Source organism: Bidens hawaiensis, unplaced genomic scaffold, assembly GCF_021521415.1.
Source record: "Bidens hawaiensis isolate Kalapana, Puna unplaced genomic scaffold, B.hawaiensis_p1.1 tig00033205_1, whole genome shotgun sequence".
NCBI lineage: Eukaryota > Viridiplantae > Streptophyta > Magnoliopsida > Asterales > Asteraceae > Bidens > Bidens hawaiensis.
Window position 1 is genome coordinate 212,643 of NW_027505283.1, and position 21,113 is coordinate 233,755.

General features: G+C 34.3%; 1 protein-coding gene and 1 pseudogene across 2 annotated transcripts; one reads left to right on the forward strand and one right to left on the reverse strand.

Moving 5' to 3' along the window:
• Nucleotides 1–278: 278 nt before the first annotated feature.
• LOC143612089 (BTB/POZ domain-containing protein At4g08455 pseudogene) lies at nt 279–2,270 on the forward strand (annotated as a pseudogene). The gene is made up of 2 exons (XR_013149892.1): nt 279–557; nt 1,749–2,270. The product of XR_013149892.1 is annotated as a BTB/POZ domain-containing protein At4g08455 pseudogene (transcript).
• A 336-nt stretch (nt 2,271–2,606) lies between these two features.
• Nucleotides 2,607–6,207, reverse strand: LOC143612095 (TPR repeat-containing thioredoxin TTL4-like). The gene is made up of 5 exons (XM_077086159.1): nt 5,964–6,207; nt 4,874–5,012; nt 4,684–4,715; nt 4,516–4,602; nt 2,607–2,917 (listed from the first exon to the last, which is right to left on the reverse strand). The coding sequence occupies exons 1-5, from the start codon at nt 6,189–6,191 to the stop codon at nt 2,786–2,788; spliced, it is 618 nt and encodes a 205-aa protein (XP_076942274.1). The 5' UTR covers nt 6,192–6,207; the 3' UTR covers nt 2,607–2,785.
• Nucleotides 6,208–21,113: the final 14,906 nt, after the last annotated feature.

Sequence of the window (21,113 nt, forward strand, 5' to 3'; positions counted from 1 at the left end):
TAAGGACTTCGTACGGTTGGCTTGGGTCAGCTGGCAGTGACGTTATGCCATTGGATCACCTTGTACGGAGTACATAAGCAATTCTCCGTTTGTTTACGGTTAAAAAAAACACAATTTATAAGGAAAAAACAAGAACGAAATAATAGAGGGGTAAAGCTGGTAAAGAATCGTCGACAGATCCGAAAGCAAATAACACGTCACCAGCAGCAGCAGCAGCCGTCACTCGCCTTTAATCTCCGGCGAAAACTCCAACTACCTCTCAGACATCATCGGTGACAATGAAATGCGTGTCTTGCAAGGAAAACTACGACGCCAAAGACGCCGGAACGTGCAGAGAGTGTTACGAGGAGGCCAGCGAGACTGAAGAAGAACTGAAGCGTGAGATCGAAGAACTCAAAGCTAAAGTCAACTTCCTCCGATTCTGGGCCCCACGTCCTCATGACCATAACCGATCTACCACCCCCTGCTTTACTGACGTCGTTCTGGTGGCCGTTGATGTAGATTCCGGCGAACCGCTGGCCAATTCGGTTCCGGTTCCGGCTAATAAGGCTGTGCTTGTAAGTACCTGTTTCTTTGAAACATGTTAATATGGTGTTTGGGTTATTAGTGAGGTTGAAATTGGATTAGGTAGGTTAGTTAGTGGTTAGGGCTTGTTGGGTGAATAACAATTTCTAGTAACGAGTGTTGTAAAAATCGGGATTCATCGGTATGCGATTTCATGTGACCGGACCCAAAAATCGTTAGCACGAGTTGTAAGCATCGACCTGTTCGTTTTAAGCAACAACAGATGATCAAACAAGGGTCTGAAATGGTCAAAAGGGTTCAGTTGTACATATTTAAGTTTGAAAAAATGACAAAAATGTGCGTGTGTGCAAATATATATATGTTTACAAGTTTGCAAAATTACATATAAAAATTCCAATTCGATTAATCCCTAACACTTGCTAGTTGGTATCCCAATGCCTGACTAGCGCCTAGCACTTTTTACTACACTGGGTTTGACCTTGAGTTCTATGTTTTCTTGCATTTTTAAATCCATTGATATATCTGCCAAATGATAACTTCACCATGAATGATGTATTTTGAGCTGTTTGGGTTAAAACAGGCTGACACTCGTTTGGTCCAGTTTTTATAGATAATTGCGTGTTACAAAATCTTATATTGCCTACTTAATCCCGTTTATATCACAACACACATTTACGTCAAAACCTACCGAAAGTGGATGTAATCCCATTAATAAAACAATTACACATGTTATAAATAAAAATGATCAATTAATGTTCGTTGACAGTCGGAATTGTTAATTCTTTTGAAACCGGGCCAGATTTCCCTGCACATAACTTTGGATTTTTAGAACATGCAAATAATTAATAAATAAAAATGATTACAAAACTATATTATTATACTAATTTTGTAAATTCGTGAATATTTGAGTTCAAAAGTTTGTATGCATTTGTAAACTTGTAGACCTGAGTGCCCTGCATATAACTTTCTTTGATTTTTTAGAACATACAAATAATCAGTAGTTAAAAATGTTTACAAAAACGATACTATTACATTAATTTTGTAAATTCTGTAATATTTTAGTTCAAGAGGTTTGTATGCATTTGAAAACTTGTAGACCAGTTTAACATGTTTTTGTTTTAGCTATATATTTTTATTTGACTCATTCAACCGTTTAGAAAAATAACATTACCAAATTCGGCCTGTACACAAATTAATCCTAATTTATGTGTTTAAATGAACAGGCGAGCCGATCACCCGTGTTCAGAGCCATGCTGGAAACCGAAATGGAAGAAAGCCTAAGTGGCACAATCAAACTAAGTGATGTATGGTACGATGCCTTACGCGCGTTTGTCAACTATCTCTACACAGCCGAAGCATGTCTTGATGATGACATGGCATGCAGTCTTTTGATTTTGGCCGATAAATACGAAGTGAAGCATCTAAAAACATATTGTGAGAAATTCTTGATTTCAAAGCTCACATGGGAAACTTCACTTATAAGCTACTCGTTTGCTCATCAACACAATGCGAGTAACTTGCTAGATGCTGCATTATCGCTAATTTTGGATAATATGGATAAGTTAAGCAAGCGGGAAGAGTATTTGGAGCTTGTTGAGAAAGATCCTCGGCTTATTGTGGAGATTTATGAAGCTTATTTGTTTAAACAGGTTAATACCGCCGCTGCTGCTGCTGCTGCTAGTAGCCATGATGATAAGGTTAATATTGCTAGTGCTACTGGTTCTCGTGTTCCTTCTTTTTTATAGCATGGGTGCGGTTCGGGTTGTTTTTTTGTTGTTTTAGGTTTAGCTTTGTGAATGTTTTGTTTTTATTTGTGATGTGGTGTTTTTTTAAGAGGGTTGGTGCTGATTTAGGGGTTTTTAAATAAAAATCTATGACTTTCACTAGTGTTTTATTTTCTTTAGCAAGTACCACAATATCTTTTTTGGGTTTTTGTAATGAAAGTAAAGGATGAATGTTACAATTAAGTTGATCTAATTGCTATATAGAAACACAGTACAGTTGTTTTGGTTATATTTGACGGATTTTGATTTTTGCGCCAAAGATCATGAAAGCTATACCGATGGTAGAAGATAACCAACTTAACAAGACATTATAATAGTGTTTGATGAAATACATAGCGTTTTCACTTATAGCTTAACTAAGAGACATTAATTCGTAATCAGCACGTTTGATTTATACATGAGAAAAGATAAAAGCAAGAAGCTATGATGACAACATATGAGATGAATGAAAGATGTGTTAGTGAAAGCTTCTTCGATTACGGTTTGTTTTTGTCTCCAACAACATAGCGGTTTTCAGAGACGCTAAGGCCTGCAGTATGAAGCTGTTTTCGCTTCTTAACAAGATGTAGTGCAGTCTGCCTGTCCTCTTTTGCCTCTACACAATCAGCCTGCAAAATATGTTATTTCAACTTATGTTATCATATTTCCTGACACTAGTTATTTAATTGTAAATATCTGTAAAATCCATCACAAACATATATGTAACAGCTAAACCAAATAAATTTGGCCCATATCACAGAAACCGGGCCATCCATGTAATTTACTCTAGTGTTATAATTGAAAATATTATTATTCCAGAGACCAATTTTGAAAGCAAACAAGGTAGTTGAGGACAATATCTGAAATTTACAGATTAGGGACCAAATCTATATTTGGCCCAAATCACTGAAACCGGACCATCCGTGTAGCTTACTCAACTTTAACAATTGAAAATAATTATTAGACTATCACCAATAAGGAACTTTAAAAACATGCATAGTCAGCTGCGACGTCAGAAAAACACTCGTTCTTCAAAAACTTCAAAAACCTTCTCAATAAGGAAACTCAAAAACACCTAAAAACATTGCCACATCATCATCACCTTTTACATTTATTTTAATTATCAATCTTTTATTTTTATAAACTATATAGAATAATATTTATATGTTATTCGTTTTAAACAAAAGTTTAAAAGTTTAAATATATTTTTTTTCTGTTGGAGGGAAAAATTAAAACTTAAATATTTTTCGTTGGAGATAAAAATTAAAATTCATATACTTTCGCTTGAGATAAAATTTTAAATACCGAAGCTTGAACTTCAAACATTACATAAACTAAAAGTTACAATAGCTGAACGTTACATAAACAATACCTAAGAAGCATGTGTTCGTTGGTAAAAAAAAGTAATAAATTATGGTAAAATAATTGACTATTTAATTTAAATATAAATTAATTAATTATTTTAGTTTACAATATTCACTATTTATAATTTATAAAGTAGTTTTAAATTTTATAACATTACTAATATATATATAAATATATAATTTATAACCCATATATGTTCAAAACAAAGAATATATTTTTTTATTTTAAATATTACCCAACCCATGACCCCACCCATATTCTCTTTTCCTACATGATTGAGTTTTTACAAGATTTCTTGGCCAAGAATTTGACATTCAAACCTTCAAAGAACTTATCTCTCCAATAGTGTATTGGATATGAACATCCACCTAGGATGTAAAAACTTCCAAGAATTCCTTATTGGAGTTGCTCTTAAGAATGTTGTTTCAATGTGTTTGATATGGAATTTTCTCATATTAGGGTGAAAGTATCAAGTAGCTTGAAAGTATCAAGTAGTTTGACTTTTCTTGTTTTCAATTACATTTTTCATGAATAACAACCAAAAGCAGGCCGAGATCGACTTTTTCTAAGCATATGTAACCGAGAAAATTAGCCCATTTTGATCAGCCCATTTCTTACCCCCCCCCCCTAACAAAAAAAATCCCATATTTGCATCGGCAGGTTCAAATGAGAACCACTTCTAGACCGTCTTGATGAAAAAAAATTATGTCACCATTTTCGTAATTTAGCATAAAAACACGTACTCAAGTGATTCTAAAAGTTCATAATATCATCAGACCGATGCAGTTTTAAAAATATATTCTTTCTGGTCAATAATAAAAACAAATTTAAAATAATATTGATTGGACTATTGAAGAAGTACCTTGATAGCTAATGCTGTGTCAAAACTCTCTATGGCACTATCAGGCTCCCCAAAGTTAAGTTGAGCCCTACCAAGTGTAACCCAAGCCTGCACCAATGTTTCCAATCAGGTCATTAGTTTCTGAATTGATTTTTAGTTTTACCTTTTATAATATAAAAAACTACAAACCTCGGCCCATGAAGGCTCCAATTGAGTTGCACCTACATAATAACAACATTTGCGGGTCATTTTTGTCCTTTACAGTTTTGCCTTCTCTTCTAGAATTTCATTTTTTGTTCCAATCTTTTTTAAATAATAACAAAAAATATTTGTCATTTGAATCAAAGTAAAAAAAAAAATAATAGTAATAGATACCCACGAGTTGCTGCGGTGAGGGCCTTCCACGTTTCCCCGATTTCAAGTAAAACTTGAGCTTTCTGTTCGTGTAAAGTTGCTCTCTCGGGCATCAAAGTAATAGCAGCTTCCCACTTTCCAAGTGCTTCACGGTATTTGCCCGCCTTTAATAGAAATAAAATGAAAGTGAATATCCAAAGACATAAACATAAACGAACCGAACGAATTCAAACAATCGATAAAAAACTAACAGCTAAACGAAAGGGGTTTTCTTGTCCGTGTTCGTTCGATAAGAAAATGAACATGTTCGTGTTCATTTATGTTCGTTCATTAGGTTCACGAACGTAAACGTACAAACGTAACTAAAATAGATGAACAGAATAACCAAGCTAAAACCAAATAAAAGAAAATATAAAAAGTTGTTAAAGCTGAATTAAATTGTAACGGGCCTAAAAAAATTAAAATAAATATATTAACAAACGTAAAGATATGCAAACGAACGAACATAAACAAACGTTCACAAATAGTAGTAATATTATTACTTTAAAACTTAAACATCACTATTACATATGAAAGGCAAACGGGCAATAAGCTGCCCCACCAGCCCTTTTTGAATTGCAAAACCAAGTCTTTTAAAAACTAAATTGATGGATCTTCTAGTCATAACATTACTATGCATGACCCGCTAGACTTGGCTAAGTAGCTCCACCACTTCAGGCGAGAGGAACCCAAAAGTATCAAATTTGCAGACATAAATGAATTAACAAGACACATGTTCCTCTTTTATTCGTTTATCAAATAGACGAACATAAACAAACTTTCCACAGCACGGTTCATGAACAGTTCACTCACTGAACGTTTGATTCGTTTACAAGCCTACGCATAGTTGAAACCATACTTGTTTTAATAAATATGTGTTAATAGAATAGGCATGAACTACTCGATTCAAAAAATTACAAATTTTGTAACAATAATTGAATTGAAAAGAACAACATCAGGGTATGGTTTAGAACTCCAATCCCATAAAATCGATACCAAATTAAGCAAAAATTAGTTTAAAATTCAACCCAACAATAACTGAATTGGAAACACCAAAAAGGTGAAAGATTACTAACCTCTGCAAGTTTGTTCCCCTGTTGCTCAAAAGATTCGGCAAGCTGAATCGTCTCAGCGGCTGTAGAATTACGGTGGCTACCAGATTCTCCAGCTCGTCCTTCGTCGGCTGTGCTTGCGGCGGCGGTGGTATCTTCCTCTTCTTCATCTTGTTCTTGATCGAATGGGAGGTGAGAGATGGTGGCTATTGGACGCTTATTGTTCTTGTTCTTCCAAGCGAGTTTCATCATCAACTGCAACTACTTTTGTTGTTATACTAGTTTTCTTATTAGTTAAAGGAGGGTTTTGTTGGATGAGAACACGAGATAAATAGTAAGGCTTAGTTATTCGTGTCCCCTCGTATAGGTGTAGTATCAAGTCATTTTTTGTCAGGAGCGCCAGTTTTCATTTATTTGCATCGTATAGCCCATATACGAGCCGTATAGGGCTATACGACTCGTATAGAGTCTGTTTGACTAGTATAGTATTTCTTTTTCAGATTTTTTTAAAATTACAAAATATTAAAAATAGCATCCGAGTTGTTTGCAAAATAGAAACACGTAATTTAAAAGTAAATATTTTGCGATATGCATAAAAACATACGAACAACATGAGCGTTTTTGGGTAACGACTTTTTATATGTGGTCATGTAATCCATTTTGATTGGCGCCCATGTGAGTTATCTAGCTTTTGAAATATAACTGCCATAAAAATAATTACGTTTGGAGTAAGAAAAACTGATACCTAGCCTGTACGGGTCGTATACCATCTATACGGCTCGTATAGACCATAAAATAATTATAAATATATAGCAAAAGTACAGCTGACATGCTGTCTATATGATTCGTATAGAACCTATACGGCTCGTATAGGGTCTATACAAACAAGAATATCTATACGACTCGTATAGGGTCTATACGGCTCGTATAGACTGCAAAAAGCTGTCACACTGTCACCTCAGTACACATGTTAATAAGTTAAGCCTATACGACTCGTATAGGCCCTATACAGCCGTATAGCCCAAAATATATATTCAGGAGATGGGCTTAATATTTGGCACGTCATCCTCGTGTGTTGTTCCATATATGCTACGACACACCTAAAATATTTGCTTTCGCTTTAGCTTTGGCGGCTACAGGGATTATATGCAACAACCATTTTTATCTTGTGCCAGTTCTGTGGATCTCTTCTCTTGTGGAAATTCCCGGTTTCAATAACCACGACTAACTCCTCGACACTGATATGTCGTTTGAGCAAGATTCCTTCTTTGGTGATGTTATCATATGTAGAGATCCTTAGGTTCCATATTACAACAACCAGTTTTACCCTTGATTGGTTTTGTGGATCGTGTAAATTCCTGGCTTCCACTAACCATGAAAACTCCATCTCATTTTTGAATGTTGCGGAATTGAGACATATGTCAAACTATAGCCTACATTGACACTCTGGTCGAACTTTCAGCTTCCACACATCTTGTTGGTCTTAACTTTTGGATTTCTGTAATAGGCTTGAGTGGAGCACACAATTACTTTCCGGTTTCATGTTACTTGTTTTGACATTCCTGTTATGTGGTTGAGGATTGAGATTCAATGATCGGAGTTTTAAGTACCATCAAATATAATGATGAATTTAATATGGAGGCCTTAGTCTTGTTTATCTCTATTAGCTAATCAAAGACGAGATGTGATTTGTCAAAGGCACTTACGAGATAGGGCCGAATCGGCCCAGTAGGGCCCATAAAGTGTCGATTTATGGTGGAGGGTTTATAAGCTAATCTAATCTAATCTAACTAATCTATTAAAACAAAACCATTTTGTTCACATGACATCATTCTAGGGTGTCCACCTAGATGCCAACAAGATGTCATGTCACCACATTCCAATTACTAATTGTCAACTCACTTGATTCCTTTTATTTAAACCCTGTTGTTAAGAAACTCTAATCCACATTCAACTCTTTTATATATCTCTCTCCAATTTTCCATCAATCAATTTCTCACACAGAATCAGTAACTATTATCAAATTATAAAAATCATCTCCCATTTATTAAGTATCAAAACGCTTTACTCACTATTATGAGATTTTCATATTTTGATTTTTTATTTCCATTGTCTGTTTCTTCATAATTTAGGATTTGCTCATCAAATCCCATTTCTTTAATCGATTTGTTGTTTATATAGTATTTATGGTTTATACAATAATTTTTTGTTCATTCAATCTCGTTTCTCTAATATTTTTTTTTAATTTTTATCATCTTCATCTATATATTTTTTTTTATTTTTTATCATCTTCATCTATATTTTGTTCATTCAATCCCATTTCTCTAAATAATTAAAAACGATGTTACATAGTGTTTTCACAGGTTTTCATAACTCACGAGAGTTTTCATTCTATACTTCCCCTATATATATATATATATATATATATCTTGGTGTTCAGCATTAAATTACTGAAGTTGAATTTTATAACTATAATCTATATGTATAACGATTTACTATATGAACTATCCATCATTTTGTAAGGGTAGTTATTAAATCAATCCTTTATTTATTTTACTTTTTTGTGTAGTATAAAATGTTTTAGCAATAAGAGGATCAATATTTAGTTTTTAATATCTTCCCATAACTCGGACCAAAATGCTTCATAAACATGTATTTTATGACTTGATTCATACCTTTTTATCCATTTAAATATAGTTAATTTAATATGTCTTATAAGACAAATTACTTAATTAAAAGCATTCAAAATTTTAAACCAAAAAATCTGCTTCAATCCCATTCCACTATTTTCGATTTCCAAAATCATTTAGGATATTGAAACCTAGAATATCGTTTTCATTAGTTATTCACATAATTTCAATATTATATTAACTTATTATCTTTATTTTTATACAAATAAAACGAATTGGGTTTACGTTAGTGTTACATGTTGGTTAGTACATAATTAAAGTGTTTATTATAGTTTATATTCAAAATAATAAAGCTATATATAGATTTTTTTTAAAAAAAATAATAGTCATAACATTTATTATTAAAATATGTTATAAAAATTATTTAACATTCACACTTATTATAATGTAACTTAATAGAAATATTTATTATTTTTATTTTTTATTATTTGTAACTTAATCATACTCCTTACTACATTTCAATGAATATTCCATTTTCACAGTAATTTAAAAAAAAAATAGTTAATCGGTTAAAATTCATTTACCATGCTTCCATAAAATCCGAAATCTTTTTTTTTAATAAGTTGTTAAAATATATATATCGATAAATTAAATATTTCAATAACTTCTCATAATATTAACTAATAACACGGGATTAGTATTCAAATTTAAGCATTTCTAATCTAATATTTTCAACTACTGAAAATAAGAATAACTACCTTCACTTTATGCAACTTTAAATATTCTAATATTATGCTAACTCAATGTTATTTGAACATAGCTTTAAGGTTAGTATGTTTTTGTCATTTTCTTGGCAATTACATTTCATATGAAATGAAACAAATTATTTTGTTATAGTTTTTCGGTTTTATATGTTGCTTGATTATACAATTGTTAATTGTAAAATATGAAATCAATTAAAAATTTTTCATAGACAGAATATTAATGCCAACAAGTTTATCATAAATTCTAAAGATTTTAAGGATGAATGATTATATCAACAACACTCATGAGTAGATGATCTCAAATAACATCATATTAATTTATTAAAAGGTATGATATTTTATATGCATAAAATGTATTTTTTTGTTAGTTTCATGGACACATTATTATTTATATAGGGTTGGTATGTACTTGAAGAATCTTATTTGTCACACAGAAAAGTTATAAGCAGACCTATATGTTATCTTATCAAGAGTTACAAACAGACATGAACTAAAGATTATGATTTTTGATAAACAATGTATACCGACTAATACAATCACAAATATAGTGTACAAGGAAGGTTTTACTTATTTTTAACATATTGTGTAATCTTAATTATGTAATTTTTGTAATTTTAGTGTAAATTGTAATTGTATTAACAATATATGATCATTTTATTGACTGTATTTCACTTAATGGTTAAAGTTTAGAATTGTTATCAATTACTCGTGTGATACATGGGCCTCAAACTAGTATAACATATATATATACATATGATATTTTTTATATATATTCCACCTGTGTATAACACGGATAACTTACCTAGTATAACAACTAAAAGACATTTAATAAACCATAACCATCCGCTGATAAACTGATACATGTGTGAGTACACGTCACCATATCCATGATGCATCCTCATAGCCACCTTCCCATTATTTAGAAGTTAACAGTGATTATCACAATATTCTATTTATGCTTTTCCATTTTCTTTTACGTTTCCATCTTTGTATTTAAATCCATGTTGAGTTAGTAAAACATATGAATAAAAATATAGAAAATTGAAAACAATGTTTTTCTTTTCTCTCGTCTATGTTCTTTGGAGTCTAACCCGCTCAAAGGGTCTATAAATTAGGAGATTAGCCATCTCAAATCGGCTTACTATCATAAACATTTAATAAACCGTGACTATACTCCTCAACTGGCTGCTGGTTGTCACAAATATCATTTAATATTCTACCATCTCTCTAAAAACAGGAACAACCATGACAAGTATCGGTTAATAAATCTTTTAGGTACACCACATGTGGTATTGTTAATGGTTGTGTTGGTGGGGCAAAAGTGTCGCTACAATGCCGATGTTGGTTGGTTATGGTGATGAGAGTAGGCGGTGCTTGTGGTTAAACATTAAGTTGTTTTTCTCATCACATATGTTGCTGACTTATTTGGACGTGTTCTAAATTCACAAAGATTTTAAGCTCCTCATTTTGACCAGAATATGATATGGTGTTGTCCATCTCGACTCATGTTGTGTTATGGTGCTTCTGAATTTTTCCCACCCTTTTGCTACTTTGTGTCAATAATGTTAGGCATACTCTACCTCCACCCTAACCAATGTTGGTCCAAAACTAGGGAGGACAACATATGACATTGGTCCAAAACTAGGGAGGACAACATATGAAAGCAATTCACAATTGTGACAGGCATTAAATCTATAGGGTATAGGGTAATGCGTTCGTACAAGAAAGGGTATAAGATTTGTGTATTATCCTATGAAGTACAAACCGTATCTTGGAGGCACAATACGATTATGGGTATTTGCTTTTACATGAACCCCGACAATTTTTTGCACCATGGAGGACACGCCAACCGAATCAAACTACCATCCTTGCATGGTAGAATTTTTTTAGTTTTGTGACGACTACTAGGTTTGTCGCTTCATGGTGATCCTTTTGTTTTTTTTTTGTGCAACTTTACTTTAATTACTTTAATTTGTTATTTTGAATTTTAGAATATTAAAAACAATGTATAAATATTTTTTTTATAATAAATAGCACATGTTAGGATATAACTGACTTTTTGGATGAATGTTAAGTTAAAAAGCAAAAAGCAAACCACTTTGTAATTTAAAGGATGAGTAAAAATTAATATTTCAAATGATTAGATCCATAAATTAGCTATGTTTAAAACACAGTAATTATAATCTAGTCTTTATAATATTGCACTTGATAACCCTTTTTTATATCTTATAAAAACCTATTTTTTTTGTCAGTGTACTTTCCAGCGGGAACACTTTTAGCCCCTTAAACCTAAAAAGACCTGGTCCATGTAGTTTCTTGGCATGGAGGGTTGAGTCCCACCGTCAACACCGTTTTCAATAAATTAAATAGAATGACTATCATGCGCTTTCAGAATATCATATTATGTGCTTGTAGTTTTGAAACATTCAGTTTACGTCCCCATGCTTCAAAAGATTAGGTAAGTTGAATTATCTTAGTGGCGGTAGGTTTTTGGTCGCTACCAGATTCTCATGTTCTTCATGATCGAACAAGAGGTGTGAGACGGTGGCGCTTGGATGCTTATTATTCTTGTTCTACAAAGCGAGTTTCATAATAAAGTGCAAGCACTTTAGTTGTCCTACTTTTCTTATTTGTTTTAAGCTTTCTTAGATGAGATGCAGAAGTTGTTACTAAGCCCAAATATATTACACACTAGATTTTATCCCCCGTATTACGGGGTTGTTTTACATTATTCGTTTTTAATATTTATATATGTATATTTGGATTTTAATTTTATTTATTGTAAGAAATTTAATAATTAATATACTTGAGGTTTGATGATAAAATTGTTTCACAAATAAATGATATGTTATAATCCGGTTTAAAAGCTATCTGGGTTTAGTGATACCCATTACCCGTTTATGTTCTTTATTATAAAATTATTTCTTAATTATAAATAATATCTTTTTTTTAAATAAAATAGGATATTAATTTTTAGTATATTCCTATTTTATAAGATTTTCATATCAAATATTTGATGAGATTATTTTTTTAATATAATGAGATGTTATAACCCGTTTAAGAGCTATCTGGGTTTGGCAAGACCTTTACCCGTGAATTCGAGTCAAATGCGTGAGAAGCCTTCGTTTACAAATAAAGCAATTTGATGGCTTGAGAGAATGGTTGTTTTACATTTTTCGTTTTTTAATATTTATTTTTTGGATTTTAATTTTCTTTATTGTAAGAAAGTTAATAATATACTTAGGATTTGATGATGAAAGTGTTTCATAAATAAATGATATGTTATAACCCGTTTAAAAGCTATCTGGATTTGGTGACCCATGACTCGCTTATGTTTTTTACTATAAAATTGTTTATTAATTATAAATAATAGCGTTTTCGTTATAAATTGGATATTAAATTTTAGTATATCCCTATTTTATAGGATTTTCATATCAAATAACTGGTAAGATTAATTTTTAATTTAATGAGATGTTATAACCCATTTAAGAGCTATCTGGTTTTGGTAAGATCCATACCCATGAATTTGGGTTAAATCAATAAGAGGCCTCCATTTAAAAATCAAGAAATCTGGTGGCTTCCATAAAAAGGGGGAGCGACCATATCGTGACACGTAGGATTTTAGAGTTTTCGTTTATATATATTATAGATTTAACACGTCCTATTCTCTCATAATCAAAGTATGCAATGCCTCTCCAGTCATTCCACGTCTGCTTCAACACCCCCAAAATATTTGCTTCGCTTTAGCTTCGTGGCTAAAGGGATAATGTACAACAACCATTGTAATCTCGTATCTGTTTCATGGACTTAATTCTTGTTGGAAAATTTTTGTGAAAAAAAATATATATATATATATGTTTAAACTTTGAATTATTTTATTCAAGGTTGTTAATCAATTAGTCAAAGCCATTAAAATGTCCTTTAATTCGGACAAAAAAAATTAAAGTTTTGGTTAATGGTTCATTTAATTTTGTAAAAAAATTAAAGTTTTTGTTAATGATGGTTGAATGGTTTCAACTTTCTACTAGTATAAATACCAAGGGAGCTCCTTGGTTGTAGACACACAAAAAAACACAAAATTAACATATTCTCTCTTGTGTTTTCTCCAACTTTTTCCTTAAAAAATTCCAACATTCTTGATCATCTTCATCATTTTCTTTAAGGTACTATTCGGGTGCTAGAGCTCTCCCCGGCAGTACATATTGCTTAGGCCGTTGTACCCTGGGAAACAAAACGGGGAGAGACCCGTAATTTGTTTTAAGGGCCCCGTGTAAAACACGATCCTCGGCCACAAAGAATACGACACCATTCTTATTCTACACCTTTCTTGCATTATTTTATTTCAATTGTATTGTAATTTTGATTTTTCCGGTGTAATTCGTATTGTAATTTACTTGCTTTCCTAGATAGGTTTGATTCCTTGTATTGTAATCATTTTATTAAAAGTGTTTTATTTTTATACGCGAACGGTTTCCTACAATCTTAAAACAATTTTTTTTAAAAATCACCGTTTGTGTATTCAAAATATTCTCGTGTGACTCAAACTAGTTTTGTTTCACGCGGTTGTGTTTTTAAAAAACATTTTTTTTCCGTTTCTATTCAAATGAGCGACTTTGTATAAACGGAAACCGGTTACAATTCGGATTTTTTAACGATAAATCTTGGAAAAACCCATTGTTTGGTCCCCTCAAAGTTGGACATAGAACACCTTCGGTGGGTTAATTCGAGAGTTCGGATTAAAAAGTTTTGCGTAACTTTAATTTAGTGGGAGGGACCACTATTAATATTTCCGAAAAACTAACTTAGCATATATTTTTCAGAAAAAATGGCATCACCGTCATCGAGCATGGTTACTGGTACGCCTTTGTCAGTTATGGTAGGAGCGACTACCATGGCTAATCACACTGAAAAACCCGAGAAGTTCTCGGGTTTGCACTTTAAACGGTGGCAACAGAAGATGTTCTTCTATTTGACCACCTTGAACCTTGCGAGGTTCTTGACAGAATCCGCTCCCCTAGCCACTAAAGTGGGGGGGGGGGGGACCGACGCTCAAACTTTGAGTGTGGTAGATGCGCGGAAGCATTCGGAATTCTTATGTCGAAACTATGTGTTAAACGGTTTAGTTGACGCGTTGTATAACGTGTACTCTTCAATAAAGTTTGCCAAAGAATTATGGGAGTCTTTAAACAAAAAGTACAAAATGGAGGATGCGGGAACAAAGAAATTTGTTGTCGCCCGTTTCTTGGACTATAAAATGGTTGACTCTAAGACTGTAATTAGTTTAGTCCAAGAGTTGCAAGTTATACTTCACAACATCTTTGCTGAGGGAATGACACTTAATGAGACATTTCAAGTGGCAGCGATGATTGAAAAATTGCCTCCTAGTTGGGTTGAGTTTATGAATTATCTTAAACACAAGCGAAAGGAGATGACCATTGATGATCTTATTGTTCGACTTCGGATAGAAGAGGACAATAAGAGAGCTCAAAAAGATAGCCTAGTTGATGTTTCCGCCAAGGCTAACTTAGTCGAGTACGGTCAATCCTCCAAAGGGAGCAACAAGGGCAAAGGCAAAGGTAACAAAGGGAAAGCGAAAGTGGACCTTGGCGTGAAGAAAGGGGCTGTGAAAAAGAAGCCTCCACCTTTCCAAAGACCATGTTACAACTGTAACGAGATGGGGCACCGGGCGAACCAGTGCAAGAAACCGAAGCACGAGCGCGCGCATTTGGTGGACGAGGATGGCACTCCTCTCGTGGCGATGATTACCGAGGAAGCGGCTTTCATCGAGAAAGTCAACGTTGTGGGAGACGCTCCCAAAGGGTGGTACGTTGACACCGGCGCAACCCGCCATGTTTGCGGCGACAAACAACTCTTTAAGAATTTCAAAGAGGCGGCGGGTGAACAGAAGCTTTACATGGGGAATAAAGCGACTGCGGACATCATGGGGGAAGGCGATGTGGTCTTGAAGTGGACTTCTGACAAAGAGCTCACGTTGACCAAAGTTCTCTATGTTCTCAAGATTCGCAAAAATCTTGTCTCGGGATGGATGCTCAACAAGCACGGATTTCGCTTGGTGATTGAATCGGATAAATTTATTTTATCGAAAAATGGAATGTTTGTCGGCAAGGGTTATGCCGACAATGCTATGTTCAAATTGAATGTAATTGTCGTAAAAAATTCTATGAATAAAATTGCAACTTCTACTTACATGATTGAGTCGTCAAAATCTAATTCTTGTGTTTAGCATGGTAGACTAGGACATGTATATTTTAATTCAATTCAACGTTTAATTAAATTAAATAGCATTCTATGTTTTAAAATCGATTCAAAATATAAATGTGAAACATGTGTTGAATCCAAACTAACGAGAAAGCCTTTCAAATCGGTTTAACGAATAACCGAACCCCTTGATTTAATCCACACCGATGTGTGCGATTTAAAAGCCGCTCCCACAAGAGGTGGAAATAAGTATTTCATCACGTTCATTGATGATAGTACTCGGTATTGCTATGTATACTTACTTAAAAGTAAGGATGAAGCAATAGACAAGTTTATCTTGTATAAAGATGAGGTTGAAAATCAACAAAAATGGAGAATAAAAACTTTGCGAAGTGATAGGGGTGGTGAATATGTTTCACCATTTGCGGAAATATGCGCAAAAGGTGGCATAATACATGAGTGTACCCCGCCTTATTCTCCACAATCAAATGGCATTGCGGAACGAAAGAACCGTATATTAAAAGAGATGATGAATGCCATGTTGATTAGCTCGGGCATGAGCTATGACTTGTGGGGGGAGGCTATTCTCTCGGCCAATTATATCTTGAATAAGATACCCCGCAAGAAAACGGATGTGACTCCGTATGAGTTATGGAAGGGTAAAAAAAACCTTTATACAAATACATTCGAGTGTGGGGGTGCCTTGCCAAGGTGACGGTTCTGCTACCAAAGGCACTAACGATAGGACCTAAAACCGTGGATTGTATATTCATTGGATATGCACACCATAGTAATGTGCACAGGTTTCTTGTACATGAGTCCAAGAATCCCAATGTACATGAAGGCACTATTGTTGAGTGGAGGACCAACGATTTTTCAAAAATGTGTTTCCATGTTTAAGGAAAACACATGCGAGTTCATCAAGAGCAGTTGATGAAGCAAGTACATCAAGAGCGATTGATGATACTGTTCATGATGAGAGACATGAACGACCCGAAATTGAGGAAAGTGAGCTTAGACGAAGCAAAAGACCAAGGATTGAAAAATCCTTCGGTCCTGATTTAGTGAGCCACATGGTTGAGGGTGAGCCCAATACCTACCGCGAAGCGGTTACCTCCGCGGAATCATCTCAATGGAAAGAAGCAATTAAGAACGAGATAGATTCTATATTGCAAAATCATACTTGGGAGTTTGTAGATCTTCCGCCGGGTTGTAAACCCCTTGGATATCGTTGGATATTCAAAAGGAAGATGAAAGCCGATGAAAGTATTGATAAATACAAGGCAAGGTCAGTGATCAAAGGGTATAGACAAAAAGAAGGTCTAGACTATTTTGATACTTACTCGCCGGTCACGTGAATAACCTCAATAAGGTTGGTTCTTGCAATCGCGGCCTTACGAAATTTGAAAATTCACCAAATGGATGTAAAAACCGCATTTCTAAATGGCGATTTAGATGAAGAGATTTACATGGAGCAACCCGAGGGTTTCTCCACCTCAGGGAAAGAGGGCAAAGTATGTAAACTAGTCAAATCATTGTATGGTTTGAAGCAAGCTCCAAAACAATGACACTTAAAGTTTGATCATGTCATGCTTGACAATGGTTTCAAAATAAACGAGTGTGATAAATGTGTCTATGTGAAAGACACGCCAGGAGGTTATGTGATTTTATGTCTTTATGTAGATGATATGCTTATCATTGGGAGTAATGATACTATGATTAAATCTACAAAAGATATGTTGAAAGCGAGGTTTGACATGAAAGACTTGGGTCTCGCGGACGTGATTCTTGGGGTTCAAATTACTGGAACCCAAAATGGTCTTATCTTGAGTCAATCTCACTATGTGGATAAAATTCTTGAGAAATTCAATAAGGATGACACGCGTGCCGCGTCAACTCCAATTGATACGACCCACCATCTATCTAAAAATAGAGGCGAGGGTGTTGCTTAGTTAGAGTACTCAAGAATTATTGGTAGTCTAATGTATCTTATGACATGTACTCGACCCGATCTAGCTTATGTCGTGAGTAGGCTAAGTAGATATACTAGTAATCCGAGCGTGGAACATTGGCAAAGTATAACACGGGTTCTAAGGTACTTAAGATACACAAGAGACTATGGACTCCATTATAATCGAGATCCATCTGTGATCAAAGGATACAATGATGCAAATTGGATTTCGGATATAAAAGATTCTAAATCAACAAGTGGATATGTATTCACACTTGGTGGTGCAGCTATTGCTTGGAAGTCTTCTAAGCAAACGGTTATAGCTAGATCCACAATGGAATCGGAGTTTATCGCCTTGGATAAATATGGTGAACATGCGGAATGGCTACGTCAATTTACGTAAGATATTCCAATATGGCCAAAGCCTTTGTCGGCTATTTGCATACATTGTGACAGTCAATCAGCGATTGGTAAAGCCCATAGCGTGATGTACAACGGAAAATCAAGGCATATTCGACGTAGACATAACACGGTACGACAACTACTCACAACGAGTGTTATCACGATTGACTATGTGAAGTCAAAAGATAACACTGCAGACTTGTTAACAAAAGGCTTAAGCAAAGAGTTAGTTAACAAGTCGTCAAAAGGAATGGGACTAAAGCCCATGGGAAAAGGGGACATGAGGGAAACCTAACCTAGTTGACTGGAGATCCCAAGATCTAGGTTCAATAGGATAACTTAATCATGAAACCAAGGGTGATCACTGTGGGGGAGTACCCCAAACCAAACTAAAGGGCGTTGCGTGCGCGCGCGTCCTAGTCCATTCCAATCAGTGACACATGTTGTAAGGATAAGCATAATAAAGGTTAATGATTTGTGGAAATCAACAAACGTATTGCTTTTAATGATTCGAGCGAGAATCACCTATGTGAGAGAGAACTAGGGTCGGGTCGAATGGATTTTGGGACAAAAATCCTAAAGCTCTCGCAGAACCAGGCTAGTGTTCCAAGACCATAATAGGACACGACAGTGAGGTGTTGGCCAGACCAGGGAAAGTGTTGTGTGAAGTGTATTGTCGTCTACATAAATGGAGGTATGTTCAAAGACATCATGTCTACACACCGCTAGGAGACTAAGTATGCTTCACAAAGGAAGGTTCAAAGCGTAACACCTACATATCCTGCAATGCTCCACCGTTGAATTGAATATGAGAAACTTGCATGTATGGATTGATCTCAATGTGAAAATGAATGAGTTTTGTTTTCACATTTGGGGGATGTTGGTAAATATGTGGAAATGAATAAGTTTTGTTTTCACATGTGGGGGATTGTTGGAAAATTTTTATGAAAAAAAAATATATATGTTTAAACTTTGAATTATTTTATTCAAGGTTGTTAGTCAATTAGTCAAAGCCATTAAAATGTCCTTTAATTTGGTCAAAAAAATTAAAGTTTTGGTTAATGGTTCCTTTAATTTGGTCAAAAATTAAAGTTTTGGTTAATGGTTCCTTTAATTTGGTCAAAAATTAAAGTTTTGGTTAATGATGGTTGAATGGTTTCAACTTTCTACTAGTATAAATACCAAGGGAGCTCTTTGGTTGTAGACACAAAAAAAAAACACAAAATTAACACATTCTCTTTGTGTTTTTTCCAACTTTCTCCTTAAAAAATTCCAACATTCTTAATCATCTTCATCATTTTCTTTAAGGTACTATTCGGGTGCTAGAGCCCTCCCCGGCAGTACATATTGCTTAGGCCGTTGTACCCTGGGAAACAAAACGGGGAGAGACCCGGAATTTGTTTTAAGGGCCCCATGTACAACACGATCCTCGGCCACATAGAATACGACACCATTCTTCTTCTACACCTTTCTTGCATTATTTTATTTCAATTGTATTGTAATTTTGATTTTTTCGGTGTAATTCGTATTGTAATTTACTTGCTTTCCTATATAGGTTTGATTCCTTGTATTGTAATCATTTTATTAAAAATGTTTTATTTTTATACGCGAACGGATCCCTACAATTCTCTTGTGGAATTTCCTAGCTTTAGTAACCATGACTAACACTTCGATATTAATCAACCGCGTGAACACGATCCCACTCTTGGACACCAAAGTATCATGATATGAAACCCCTAATGTATACCAAGGTGAAATGAATTGGAAAACCTTTGTCGAGCATTTAACTGCGTTAGAACCTTAAGGCTGGCACTCACCAAATTTATATGTTTGTTGGTTCAATAAATATCCTGCAAAGCTAAAGAGAAGCTAAAGAGTCTGAAGCTGATGATTCCAAACTAACAAAATTAATGAAAACATGCTAAGTTATGTACGCACTTAATTTTGAAGATGGAGACCAAAACTAACAGGTGATTGACAAATGACGCTGATTATGGAGTTGCGTTAAAAATTGGATGAGCTAATGTCGCATTCTAGTAAATATCTATGATACAAGAGATGGATTGGTGTGGTTCCTTATGCCTAGAACACTAAAGTATCATGATAGTAGTAGGTGTGTTAGGGCACTCTTCATTCAAAACTAATGAATGTCATGCTGGTACCTTTTGCCTTGTTATCAAAGAGAACATAGGGTTTTTGAAGTTCTTGTTAATTGTGGTAATTGTTTGCGACGTTGTTGGGCCCAAATTGTTTCAATATTTTGTTAGGCTTTTGTATTTAGAAGTGATTTGTAATTAATCTATCATGTTGTTTTTGTTTAGTTATGGTTGTACCAGGCTATGGTCAAAGACTATGTAATTACCTTGTTGGGCTGGCCCAAGTGGCCTATTATGCAGTTAACCTAGGTATGTAGTATAAATGCCCACTCATACTCTATACACCACACTAGTAACACCTTGGTATCTTCAACTCATCCTCTGTCTAAAATGTATGTGTTTTTTGTATTTCTTGATCTGAGATTCGGATATTCGTGGTGATTTCCGGATTGATTAGTGTGTTTTTTGGGAGAAAGTTTCAAATCTTCCATTTCTGTGGTTGGTTTGTCGATTCAGATCCCCTACTTTTTAGAGCAGTTGTCTTTGTTGCTCCTGTGGTTCTGATCGGGTGTCGCCGTTGAACGATTAGGTTTTTTATGGTGAGTTTTAACCTCTTTCTAATCGAAAGATCCGATTTGAGTTTTGGTTTATAGCTCGTGAAATTAAAAATATATTAAATCCTTATGTTGAATTTTCAACTTTAAATCTTTACAGGTGAAAATAAAAAACGTATAGTGGAAGAAAACTTGTAACCCATGGCGATTGATTTCTATATACCTCACCTGCTTCTACTTCCACCATCACGCGATAACGTTTTTCTAAGCTTTAGATCTGGTATGATCGCCGTTACCTGACCTTTTTGTTAATATAATGATTAGTATTTAGCCATTATGTTAATGCAATAATTAGTATTTAGCATAGTTATTAAAAGCGATACACTTTGGAGCCTAGGCAATTTTTCAGGCGAAATCGGTGGTACACCGACTACCATGACTTGAGGTGCTATTGTTGGAGAAAAATCGGAAATTCCCTATTTTTTTTATTTTTCTTTTAATCTTGATTTTATTTGATTTTCTTTTATTTATTTCTTAAACAATTTACCTAAAATTCAC